General features: G+C 36.7%; 1 protein-coding gene and 1 pseudogene across 1 annotated transcript; one reads left to right on the top strand and one right to left on the bottom strand.

Annotated features, from left to right (window-relative positions):
- The first annotated feature begins 1,342 nt into the window (after nucleotides 1-1,342).
- LOC103423284 (uncharacterized) lies at nucleotides 1,343-1,897 on the top strand. The gene has a single exon (XM_008361354.4). It carries the CDS (start codon nucleotides 1,343-1,345, stop codon nucleotides 1,895-1,897), a length of 555 nt encoding a protein of 184 aa, XP_008359576.1.
- A 7,985-nt stretch (nucleotides 1,898-9,882) lies between these two features.
- LOC114819339 (U6 spliceosomal RNA) lies at nucleotides 9,883-9,974 on the bottom strand (annotated as a pseudogene).
- Nucleotides 9,975-12,344: the final 2,370 nt, after the last annotated feature.

Here is a 12,344-nt window from a genome sequence, read left to right as displayed (position 1 = left end):
AAATAATTATCTATGTCATTGAAATCACTAAGACAATACAAAAATGTGAAGCTTTTAAAACATCGATTTCGTGTTCTATTCGTCAAAAATAATTTTTCTCAACCAATGTGTTTGTAGTTTCATTGGTTAGGGTTTCATTGGTTAGGGTTTCATTCAATAATGAAGGGTGTGAGGGGTTTTGATAGTTGAAAAAATAAATAATACCTTAAAAGTGATTTGAGGTGTATTTAAAAAAAAATTATTTTTTTGAAACCTAATAAGTTCAAAATTGTCATTGCATAATAGGGTACATAAATCATTTAATATTAAAATTTAAAGTGGGTTGCATTCAACATTATATGAGATGCTAATATAAAATAGTTCATTATAAGGAGTCTCACTACAATTTTATGTCACACTTAGTGCTATCAAGTTTATGCAAGATCCATTTGATTCTAACATGTACGATCTAATTGTAGATTTTTCGGACCACTTAGTTGTATGTGACATAAAAAAAAATTGCACCTTTAGTCCTTATGAAGTTTTTTCATGCTGATATCAACAACTTTAGATGGATTTTTGCAAAATGAGTTATTCGAAAGTGAACGAAATTTTAGAGGTGTTAACATAATTTCTCAAAGTGAAGAGTTTTCGTCCTAAAATAGGAGTGAAATTAACCCAAATTTGAGTAATGCTCCAAGTGTGAGGTTAAACAAGTTCATCGAAGTGACTTGACTGCAGATGAACCAAAAACTAACAAACACAAACGAAAAAAGAATATTCCGCCACACTTAAGGAAATTTTACACTTTAACCATCACCGTAACATACTTGTCAAAACTAGATTATCATCTTTTATATGAAATTTGTGCACTAAATATTTGTGGCACCAATCATAATTGAACTTTAATTCAAGATGAATTTGATTAATAATTGAATAAAAATATTAAATGGGTCTACACCATTTGATGCTTGAATTTGGTGTATGTAGCACCAAATAAATAACAACTAATGGACACTTCTAGTCCTCTGTGTGCTACAAATAATTAAGTCACCTCTTTGAACCAATTGAATCATGTTTAATGTATGCTCACAATTAAATTAAGCTAAATGCCCAAAAAATAAAACATATTGCTATCGTATCCAAAATACAGTGTTGAAAGTAATAGGTCCAGACAAAAGACAATGGGGACGGATCCAAATTTGAAAGAATAGTTGACAAAAAAATATTACAATATATGTCCCATAACTTTATCGTTGATTATAAACAATTAATTATTTGATTAATAAACAAAACAAACGCGTTTTTTATCTTCCTTTAATTAACCTCCAAAAATCGTAGTAGCCAAACGAATCATTGCCTAATGGGGATTTGCAACTCATGCGAATCAATCTCTGTAGCTACAGCCAAGTTGATTCTTCAAAACGGGCAGCTTCAAGAATTCTCGAAACCGATTAAGGTCTCACATGCATTGCAGATGATGAACGTCAGTCCCATGCATTTCATATGCGACTCAGATTACATGGAGTTTGGAGGCTTTTTTAGTGCTGTTGATGGGGATGAAGTGCTTCAGTTGGGTCAGCTTTACTTTGTGTTACCGTTGGGTTGGCTGAAAAAACCACTTCGACCGGAGCAGATGGCTGCTTTGGCCGTTAGGGCAAGTTTGGCGCTTACAAATATGAGACGGAGATATGGGGGCGGGTGTAAAAGTGCCAGTCTAGTTGTGTTTACTATTAGTCGGATGGCGGACAGGGTAGGTGGTGACAGCGGCATAAGTGATGGAGTCGGACATCGTGAAGTTGTGAGGAGAAGAAGAAGAGGAGGGCGCCGCTATAACCGTCGTGGTGGAAGTGGTAGCTATAGGACTAGGTTGAGTGTAGTTTTAGAGGAGGATGAGAAGATAGAGGAGGGTGCATAATTGTGTTGTATACTGGAATCAACATTTTTATATATTAATTCAGAACTTAGTGACTTGCATTGTGTTTTTCATTTACGTGCCTGCCAGAAATTGAGATTGTCCAGTTGATTATTAGGGTAACGTTTCAAGATTGTTTCTAAAGCAGCGAGGAAACCTGGTTTTTTTTTTTTTTTAACAGAAAATATTATCTACACTAAGTGGGTGGGGGAGTAGGCTAAGCCTTACAATGGGATTGCCGTGATAATGTGGTTCAACTTCGCCTTTGACGAGAATCGAACTTGAAACCTCTCACTTATAAGTGAAGGAATACCACTAAACAATAGTACAAAGTGAAAAAGCAGCGAGGAAACTTAAATAGAAACTTTAAAAAACTTTTGGTTAAATGAATTAATATAACGAAGGAACACAACCAATTTATAAAGTGGCCCTCATTTGGTCTAAAGGATTAGTGTTTTTTTTTTTAATTTTATTTATTTATTTATTTATTTTAACAATCGATATTATCCACACTAAGGGAATAGGGATTCAGCCAAGCCTCACTTGAAGTGGATGAATTCACATAAATAATAATGTGGTTCAAATTCGATTTTGGCGAGAATCGAATCTAAAACCTCTCACTCACAAGTATGCTAAAGAAAATAAGAAAAATTTGTTAAAACACTATTTTCAAAGTATGTTAAAGAAGAAAGAAAAATTGTGACCAACTTAGACGGTAGAGATGCATTGTCAAAGGAAAAAAAAACTCATTCATTTTCAATCCTCCTAAAAATGGTACAATTAGAAGAAAGAAGTTTCGTTCATGTCCAATTATCTCATACTACCTTCTATGTGCTTTGAATTTAAAAATTATTCGTTAACTCAGTCATCCTTACCAAAAGAGGCCGTAATGAATAATGGATATGCTTCTTTCTTTCTATTTTAACCGAGGGAGTGATCGTGGGACTTGAACAAAAGTCCGTGTGAGATGAAAGATACTAGGGGTGAGACAGACACCTTCCATTGGTTTAAATAGAACCACCAATAGAAATCAAAGACGGTATGGAAACAACGATACGTATACTAGGGGTAAGATTTTATTACCGGCAACTAGTCTAGATCATGATAAGATTGTCAATGTAAACATTTTCATTATGGAATGATATTTGGGAAAGGAATCTGGCCGGCTAAACAACAATATCAGTTAATTACGTATGATCATTTTCATTTATAAATTCAAACTTACGAACTTTTACTTACAAGATAAAGAAGAATATACTATTAGATTGTAGGACTAGTGAAGGGTGGAAGGACCGAAGGAGGGTGGTGAGCAGGAGGAGACAGAAATGAGGAAATTAAACATATGAAACAAATAACAATTAAAACCTTTTAGTTTCAAATTGCGGTCTCTTGCCTATCATGCCGCCATATGAATTTAAGGTATTTACCCCCCTCCCTTCTGGCCGACTAAACTACACAAACGAAGATTCAAACTTATGAACTCTCACTTACAAAATAAAAAAGAATATACTACTAGATTGTACGACTAGTGAAGGGGTGAAAAGACCAAAATGAGGGTGGTGAGTGGGAGGAGAAAGAAGCGAGGAAATTAAATGTATAAAACAAATAACAACTAAAAATTTTTAGTTTCAAATAGCGTTCAATTTTTAGTTTCTAATTGTAATCTTGTCTATCATGCCACCACATGAATTAGGGATGGGCATGGGCCCAATTGGAGGGACCGGACCGAACCCTCTTGAAAATACGATGGGCTGGGCCGGGGCGGATTTTATTATTTTAAAACTAAGAACCAGACCTAATCTGGCCCGTATAAAACGGGCCGGTTCCTACGGGTCCAACTAGTACCCTGTTTTTTTTTTCTTCTTCTTCTAATTTCCAGTATTTTAGAACTCAGATTCCCAGTCGAATTTGAGTTCAAAATCGAATCAGAACAGGAAAAGGGCTTCGCCGGAGATCGAATCAAGCTATTTCCTTAGCCGCTGCGAGAAAATCCTGCAAGCGTCCATCCTCAAATCAACAACTGTAGCCAATTAAATTTTTTTTTTTGGCCAACACAGAAGGTGAGGGATGACCTCGTTAAGGTCGTCTTCTTTAGCACAGAAGGGAATCGACAGTTGAGAACAAGTCATGGATGACCCAGTTGACACCCGAGTGTTGGACGAAATGTGTGACTGCATGCTTGAGCAAGTCCTAGGCTATTTTGAGGCAGAGGGCTTTGTTGATTGGTAGCTCGGAGGTGGACTCGACAGATTCAGGTAAGCTGTCAATGACGGAGAGATGAAGCTTGACGAAATCGATCGAGTTAATAGCACCACCGAATCGGGCATGTTGAACCAGATTGGATGGTTAGCTCCAATCTATTCACCTTCGTCTTCTCCGATCTGTTTGAGCGCCACAGAATTAGCCCAGTTGTTCACCTTCATCTTATCTGATCTGCTTGAGCCCACCGTCTTCTCCGATTTGAAGCCTCGCAACGTTCGTCTTCTCCAATCTGATTGAGCCCGACATCTTTCATCGTTCGTCCCCTCGAGCTCGACAGAAAAAGAGACTGAGTTTGTCATTTATCCCTTTGAGTTTGATAGAGAGATACCGAAAATCGAGAGGGATGAGAGTTATTCTGGACTCTGGAAGAAAGAGATCAAGAGGGAAGAGATCGAGACACGAGAGGGAGATAGAGAGAGGAGATTCAGTATGAGTTTGGGAGTCTTCGAGAAAGTGAACTGAGAACAGATTTAGTTCATTGGATACGGTCCGGGCCAGTGGCCCGTGTCTTTAGAAAATTAGAACCGCCCCGCCCTGCCGTTTACTTGGACTCACCCACCCCACCCCGTTTTGTGTATAACATAATTTGGACCCGCTCCGAACCCCCCCCCCCCCCGAACCGCTAGTACCCGGCCCTACCCACGGGCCCAGGACCCATTTGCCCACCTCTAACATGAATTCCCCTCCATTCCTTCTCTTCTCCCTCCCAAATCCCTCTCACCTGAAGCAATAAAAATAAAAATTAACAATTCATGAAAACCAAATTATTATCATTGACTCATCACCATCGTTGGTGTGCATATTCCTACTTCATGAATAACTTACAGAAAAACATCGATTAAAATTGAAGAACTAATGAGCATTATTCGAAGGAATTGAAAACCCAAACAATTTTTTATTGTTACAATACTAATAATAAAGATAAATAATATCAAAAGGATATATATATATATTGAAGATGTTGTGGGCTTATTTTAGTGAAGGAATAAGGAGAAGGTACGACACGGGGAAGAAGAGAGAAAAAGAGAGTTTGGGATATTTTTGCGGTGCAGTTTCTCACCGTTTTGTGTTTTATTTACAGTAAATATAATGGGCTTTCTTATCCTACAAGGAATACAAAGTCTAATAGAAAAGAGCTAGAAAATAATTCTACTAAGATCTACACAATCACACTCCTAATTAAATTAAAGTTGCAACATTCTCCCTTAAGTGTGTAATCACTCAAGTAGATGGTGCCCATCAGGTCTTCAGCGATGGTGTAACAGTAGTTCATGAAGTTGTCTCGTCAAGTTGACACAATGAGTAAACGCAAGTCTCATATATGGAATACATATAAGAAGTAAGTCTCACAAACCTGGCTATGATAAAACCCAAGGCGAGATAAAACTCATAGTCTAAGGATAAAAGTTAGTTAATGCAATAAGTCAACACTTAACGTCTGCATGACGCAAGTAGGACACACAAGGGTATGACCAGCCCAGAGTCGGTGTCTCGTCAGGCAATAAAAATCCAATGAGAAAAAATGATCCTAATCGTAGGGAAAAAGAGTATATTAAGGTCAACTATGTATATTCAAGATGTTCCCTCTGCGTTTGACAAAACATTCCAATGAGAACTACAAATGTTGTAACTCAAGCGTTTAAGCATACAAATTCCTTGAACAAGTTTTTGAAAGATGGACTTCTGCAGTGACTTCATGAAGAGATCAACAAGATTGTCTTGGGAACGAATATGCTTGACTTCAATCCTTTGATGTTTTTGCTGCTGATATAAAAAGAAAAACTTATGCCCAATATGCTTAGTGTTGTCTCCTTTAATGTATCATCTCTTGATCTGGTCGATACAAGTGATGTTGTCTTCATAGGTCACTGCAGGGACGTCAATGACGAAAGAAAATCCATAAGTACTTCGAATATACTCAACAACAACTCTATGACAAAAGCATTAATGTGTAGCTTCATGAAAGGAGAGAATTTTAGCATGGTTCGAAGAAGCCACAACTAAGGTCTATTTGTTTGACCTTAGATAGTGCAGTGTCTCAAACGATAAAGACATAACTCATTTAAGAACGTGCCTTGTGCAAGTCAGATAAACAACATGCATCAGCATAACTAGCAAGGTAAGAATCAACTTCAGAACCAAAAGGGGCAACGACTCTATTCGAGGATGAGTAGGGATAGAATAAGCCTAAATCCATAGTGCTCTTGAGGTGACGAAGGATCATTCACACCATTCCAGTGTCTGGATGTCGGCACATTGCTAATCTTGCCAAAAATTTAACAATGAATGAGATGTCTGGTCTAATGAACTAAGCTAAGTACAATGAAGCACCAATTGAAGGGTTTTATTGTCAAAAACGGGCAAGGTTCCTCCAATGAAGGGAGTTGCGTTCAAGGTTAAGGAACCTTACCCGTTTTTAACAATAAAACCCTTCAATTTTCATCAATCACCAAGGGAAATGATATTGGAACTTTGGTTTGATATATTAATTTTGCACTCAAATAAAAAACACTATTCATGAGATGTGAAGGGTTTTAAAAATCTAAATGACCATGTAACCATCGTCTAAGCGTAAATGATGCAATCATGAGTGTTTATATATGCTTTCACATTTTTCAGACTCGTACATTAATGATTTTAAATTTTATTTATTTTGAACTCCCTTAAAATACTATTCATGACGGTTTGTATGGTTTTAAAAATTTAAACGACGATGTACCCATCCTAAAATGACACACCCCGATCCTAAAATCAAGGCGTGCTGGCCGTCACGTGAGTGTGACGTAACCAAAAGTGCGATACGGAAGCAAAGGATATGAGAAATACGAAGGAATAAAAACCAACTACTAGCAGTAATATCCAACTAGCATGCTAAAGGGAGTTTAAGTGTGCAGTACACAATTTCAGAGCATAAATACTAGGTGCAGTCAAGTAGGACTATAATTAAATTACAACACCCGCAGATGAGTCCTACATGCAGAAAGTCTGTCAGAACGCCGAAGAAAACCTCGTGAGCCACCAACTGCTAACTAGAACCTAGAGGGGCGCAAAACACAAAATTGAGTGGGTCAGTAAAACCAAAGTTTTCCAAAACATTTCATTTAAAACATTTCTAACCCCTCACTGTAAAACCTGTATACTTCCCCAAAAAATAACATAATAGTATATAAATTCTCATATGTCACAACTCATCAATCTATCACAAATCCAGAAATATGCCATGCCATAAATGTCAATAACGACACATGGATGCATCAAAATAACAGGTGACATAATGAATCAACCGAAGACCTTGCAGTTGGTCCTGTACGGTTAATTCCATAGCTCAATATCCAACCCAGCCGGAGTCACCACGGTGACCTGTACGGCACTACTCTGCACATAAATCGGAACTACCTGAAGTAGTCTGTACGATAAGAAAGGTGTAAAAATACGTTATAGTGCTTCTCTCATCAATCATCTGTGCGCATAATCTAAGGTCACCTACTAGTCGGAACCACCTCTAGTGATCTGTACGACTAGCATGTCGGAACCCTCTCATAGTCTGTACGACATGCACCTACTTGGATCCAAGGTGAGCGTGCGGTGCGGTGAATACTATAAGCACTAACACCAGGGGTGCAGGTTATGAGCTCTCAACACAATTCACCTCATCAATAATTCACATGAATAACATAAAACTCACCTGATGCTTCCTGTGCGTCCACATCACCAATTCACACACACACATATATATATATATATATATATATATATATATATATGCATCAAATATCAATTCATATAACTCATAATATGCATGCATGGCATTTGAAAACATACTTCCATATAAATTCAATTTCTGGGAAAATCAATAATATATAGGTATATACGGAAAACAAAACTGCCCACTCACTGGTAAGTTGATGGGTCGTAACCCCCGTGACGTCCCTGGATGCACTCGTCCTCAGGATATGTGTCACCTATATGCGAAACAACTATAAAAATGTTAATTAAAGCACATAACCAACAATTCGTAATAACTTCTCATACGGTGCTCAAATTGGGTATATGAATATACCACATCGACCTATTCGACGTCACGGACGTCAAGAAATTTTTAGAAAAATTTTCTGAAGCTGCACGTGCCCCCACACGCCGGGAGGGGCACGGACCCACGCGCGTCTTCTTCTTCTTCCAGTCGCCGGACTGGTTTCGCCGGCGACGGAAATGTCGCCGGTTTCTGGGAAATTTTTAAACCGCTATAACTTCCTCATTTCTTCACTATTTTCAACGTTCTTTATATCAAAATGAAGATCTTGACGAGATGAACACATCCATACCTGCCTCGACCCCCAACTCGTCGGGGATTCACCGGAAAAAGCTTCGAAAGTTTCAGCCAAAATTGAAAAGTTCCATTCTCCGTCCTCCAACGTCCAAATCCTACCAACGACATACCCCTAAGCTCGTGAGGACTTCCTTAAGCTCACTGTGAGCTTGAAATTCCCTGAAACATGATATTTTACGTGTGCATGAACAGTGATTTCAAAATGGGTCACGGGTTCGACGAGATTTCTAAGGTTTCCAGTTCTAAAAATAATACCATTCAACTCAGGAGGTTAAAAGGATGAAGAATCTCACCTTAATGGCGTTGATCTGTGATGATTCGAGGGTTTCGTGCTTGGTCCGTACAATTCGAAGGGAGAGAGAGAGAGAGCCGTGAGGGAGGAGAGAGAGAGAGGGCACGGGTGAGTGAGAGAGGGAAGGAATGGTGTGTGTGTGGTCCATCCCCAACCCTCACCATCCATTTTTTTTCTAACTCCCTAACCACATAAATTATAAACCAATTTTTTTAATCCGACTTAATAATTTTCCAAAAGCTTGAAATATATGTAGTTAATCCAAATAATATGTCACACACACACATACCTTAATACCCGTCGAGGGTAATTCCGTCATTTCACGTCCCCGATATAAAGAATCCCGGGACGGGCTGTGACATAAAAGGATAGAGGATGCACTCACGATCGTTTGCAAACTTTTTCACATTTTTCGCACTTATAGTTTTTTAATGTGTTTGATATTTTTAATTTACTTGATATTTTATTTTTAATGTGTTTTAAAAATCTCACTCTTTGCCTATAATATACTTTAAAAATAAATAAATAAATAAAACTAAAATTTTTAAATTTATATAGAATAATAATACAATAATACATATTTAGTGTACAATATATACATATACATATACACTATGACTATTGTATTTTGTAGTAAGTTTTTTTAGTATTTTAAAAAATTAAAATCATCAATATAACTTTTTTCGTAACGTATCGAAACGGGTTACCTGTGTGTCACCCTTTTGTAAACCTGTTAAGAACCTGTTATTAACATGTTCTTAGCATGTGACCCAATAATAACCCAATTAGTTATCGTGTTGACTCGAAACCTGTTATTTTCATGTCTTGTTAACAGATCTTGTAAGAAATTGCCAGGTCTAGATGTAAAGGTCATTCGAGTATCTTATTTATAATTTCTTGCTTGCTAAAAAAAAGGGCCTCCATGTTCTTTTTTTTTTAATTTCTTTAAACAATCTTATACTTAAAGAGTGATCAAGTGGATATCATATAATTAAAAGGTTTTGACCCTGCACGTACATAAAACATTAAGATAAGGGTAAGATAATACTTGATTTCAGTTGGGAATGAACATATTTCACTCTTTGTTTTTTTTTTTTTCTTCCAAAAGAGCATTTGGACCTATTCTTGATTTATGCATGTCATCCTTGCACAGGGGTCATGCTAATCTTCTCTGTCTAACAAATGTCCCCAAAGGGGACATCTATTCCACTCTTTGTGAATAATGTATTTTTGGTGTATAAATGACATAATCGAAAATGTTTAATCTCTTAATATTCATTTGAAGATCATAGGAAACAACATTAGATTCAAAGATCTCTTAGTAATTCAAATGTATCCAATAAATAGATGGTTTATCATGAATATGTTACTTGGTACTCACACTGTTGATTTCTTTTATACATTTAGATGACTAATCGATCTCAGACTTGTAAAGTTTTTTGTAAGGATGATCTTCAAATAAAATCAAGAGCTTGAACGATTTTTGTTGGAGCAATATTAGAAAATATGAAAAATAACAATATAATTCCAATGATAATAATCATAAAGAAATTCACAACATCAATTATATATGAGATTAATATAAACAACTAGAGATAAAGATAGAAAAACTGACAAACTTGGAGATTGAGGCTTGCATAAATGCAATGTCCTAAAGATAGAATTCCGCCCATACTCTTGTGCTTGTAGTTCGATAGGCGTCTATCTCCCAAGATTCAACAATCTATAATCCGAAGTCAAAGCACTTCAATCTTCGGACTCTGGCGAACTTTATATATTTCGTACTCTCAACACACGACTCGGAATTTGACACACGAAGCATGAGAGAAACAAAGTGGGGAAACCCTATTTTCTCAAGAGTAAAAATTAACTCTAATTTTTCTATATCTTAATGATAATGGTTTCATGAGTTTATATAGAACCCAACTTCAACTAATAAAGAGATGTAACCTTTCATCTATAAGTATACATCACTTAACAAGGGAATACATCTAAACAACATAACCTTTCTAAGAAATTGGTTAACATTATTTTTCATTCAATTATTAAAATTATATATTACAATAGTTTATACTATAATATATAATTTCCAACAATCCCCCACATGAATGAAAAATCAAGAAGAATTTGAGAGTACAGGCGGACAAGAGATGCATCGGGAGAGGTGTCTTTTGGACTTGAACCTACCCTAGTGAATACTTATCGGATTTACTTGGTGACGCAGTGAATATAGAATCTTGAACTGTTCACCGCAGTAGTAAACCAAGACAATAAGTAACACACATCACTTATTCTAATATATTACGGTTCATACGGTTGTGTTCATTTTGGTCCTGAACAAATCCCGGATTCATGAGAGCTTTAGAGAATGTAGCCATGTAATTCTCATAAATGCGACCCCACATTTACTCTCATATAGGTGATATTGATTATGAATAGGCTGCTACTATTCCACTTGATTTACAAGTACCAATATCATTAAACTAATGTATCATGCACCATCAGCAGTCACCACACTTCTTCCATCATAGGAATGGGTATGTAAGTGTGTTTCTTCTTGAATCTAGCCAAACCAGTTTGCCTATTGAACCTAGACCATGGGATCTCCAATCAACTAGGTTAGGTTTCCGTTTGGCAGTTTCATTTTACTTTATTGGCTTTAAACCCATTCCCCTTGATGTATGCTTAACTTGCTCTCTAGATAAGCCTTTAGTAAGCGGATCCGCAATATTATCTTTTGACTTGACATAGTCAATAGAAATTACACCACTAGAGAGCCATTACTTTATTGTATTATGTCTTCGTCTAATTTGTCTAGACTTCCCATTGTATACACTATTTTTAGCTCGATATTGTGCAGCTAAACTATCACAGTGTATACATATTGCCGTTACAATTTTAGGCCATATAGGAACATCTTCCAAGAAATCTTTTAGCCACTCAGCTTCTCCTCCAACCATATCGAGAGCTATAAATTCCGATTCCATAGTTGATTGGGCTATACATGTTTGTTTGGAAGATTTCCAATATATTGCTGCTCCTCCCAAAGTAAATACATATCCACTTGTGGATTTCGTATCAGTACTATCCGATATCCAATTCGCATAAGTGAATCCTTCGAGCACAGGAGGATACTCGAAGTATCTCATAACTCGAATTAAAGCTTCCCAATCCATAATTCATTGTATGCTTTAAGTATCTCATAACTCGAATTAAAGCTTCCCAATGATCATGCCCAGGATTGCATGTATATCTACTCAATCTACTCACGGAGTATGCTATATCAGGCCTTGTACAGTTCATAATGTACATAAGGCTTCCAATGACTTGTGAGTATTCACGTTGAGATATAGCATCACATTTATTTTTCTTAAGTTTGCTATTGGCATCAAAAGGAGTAATTGCATCCTTACTTTCCAAATGACCATATTTCCTAAGTGTAGCTTCTATATAATGGGACTGAGTAAGAATATATCCTTCTTGGTTTCTTTTTATTTTTACACCAAGAATCACATCAGCTAGTCCAAGATCTTTCATATCGAAATTTGATTTCAATATCTTCTTGGTCC

The sequence above is a fragment of the Malus domestica genome, chromosome 10, assembly GCF_042453785.1.
Source record: "Malus domestica chromosome 10, GDT2T_hap1".
In the NCBI taxonomy this organism is placed as follows: Eukaryota; Viridiplantae; Streptophyta; class Magnoliopsida; order Rosales; family Rosaceae; genus Malus; species Malus domestica.
The sequence above is the reverse complement of the archived record's forward strand: the minus strand, read 5'-3'. Positions and strand labels throughout refer to the sequence as shown.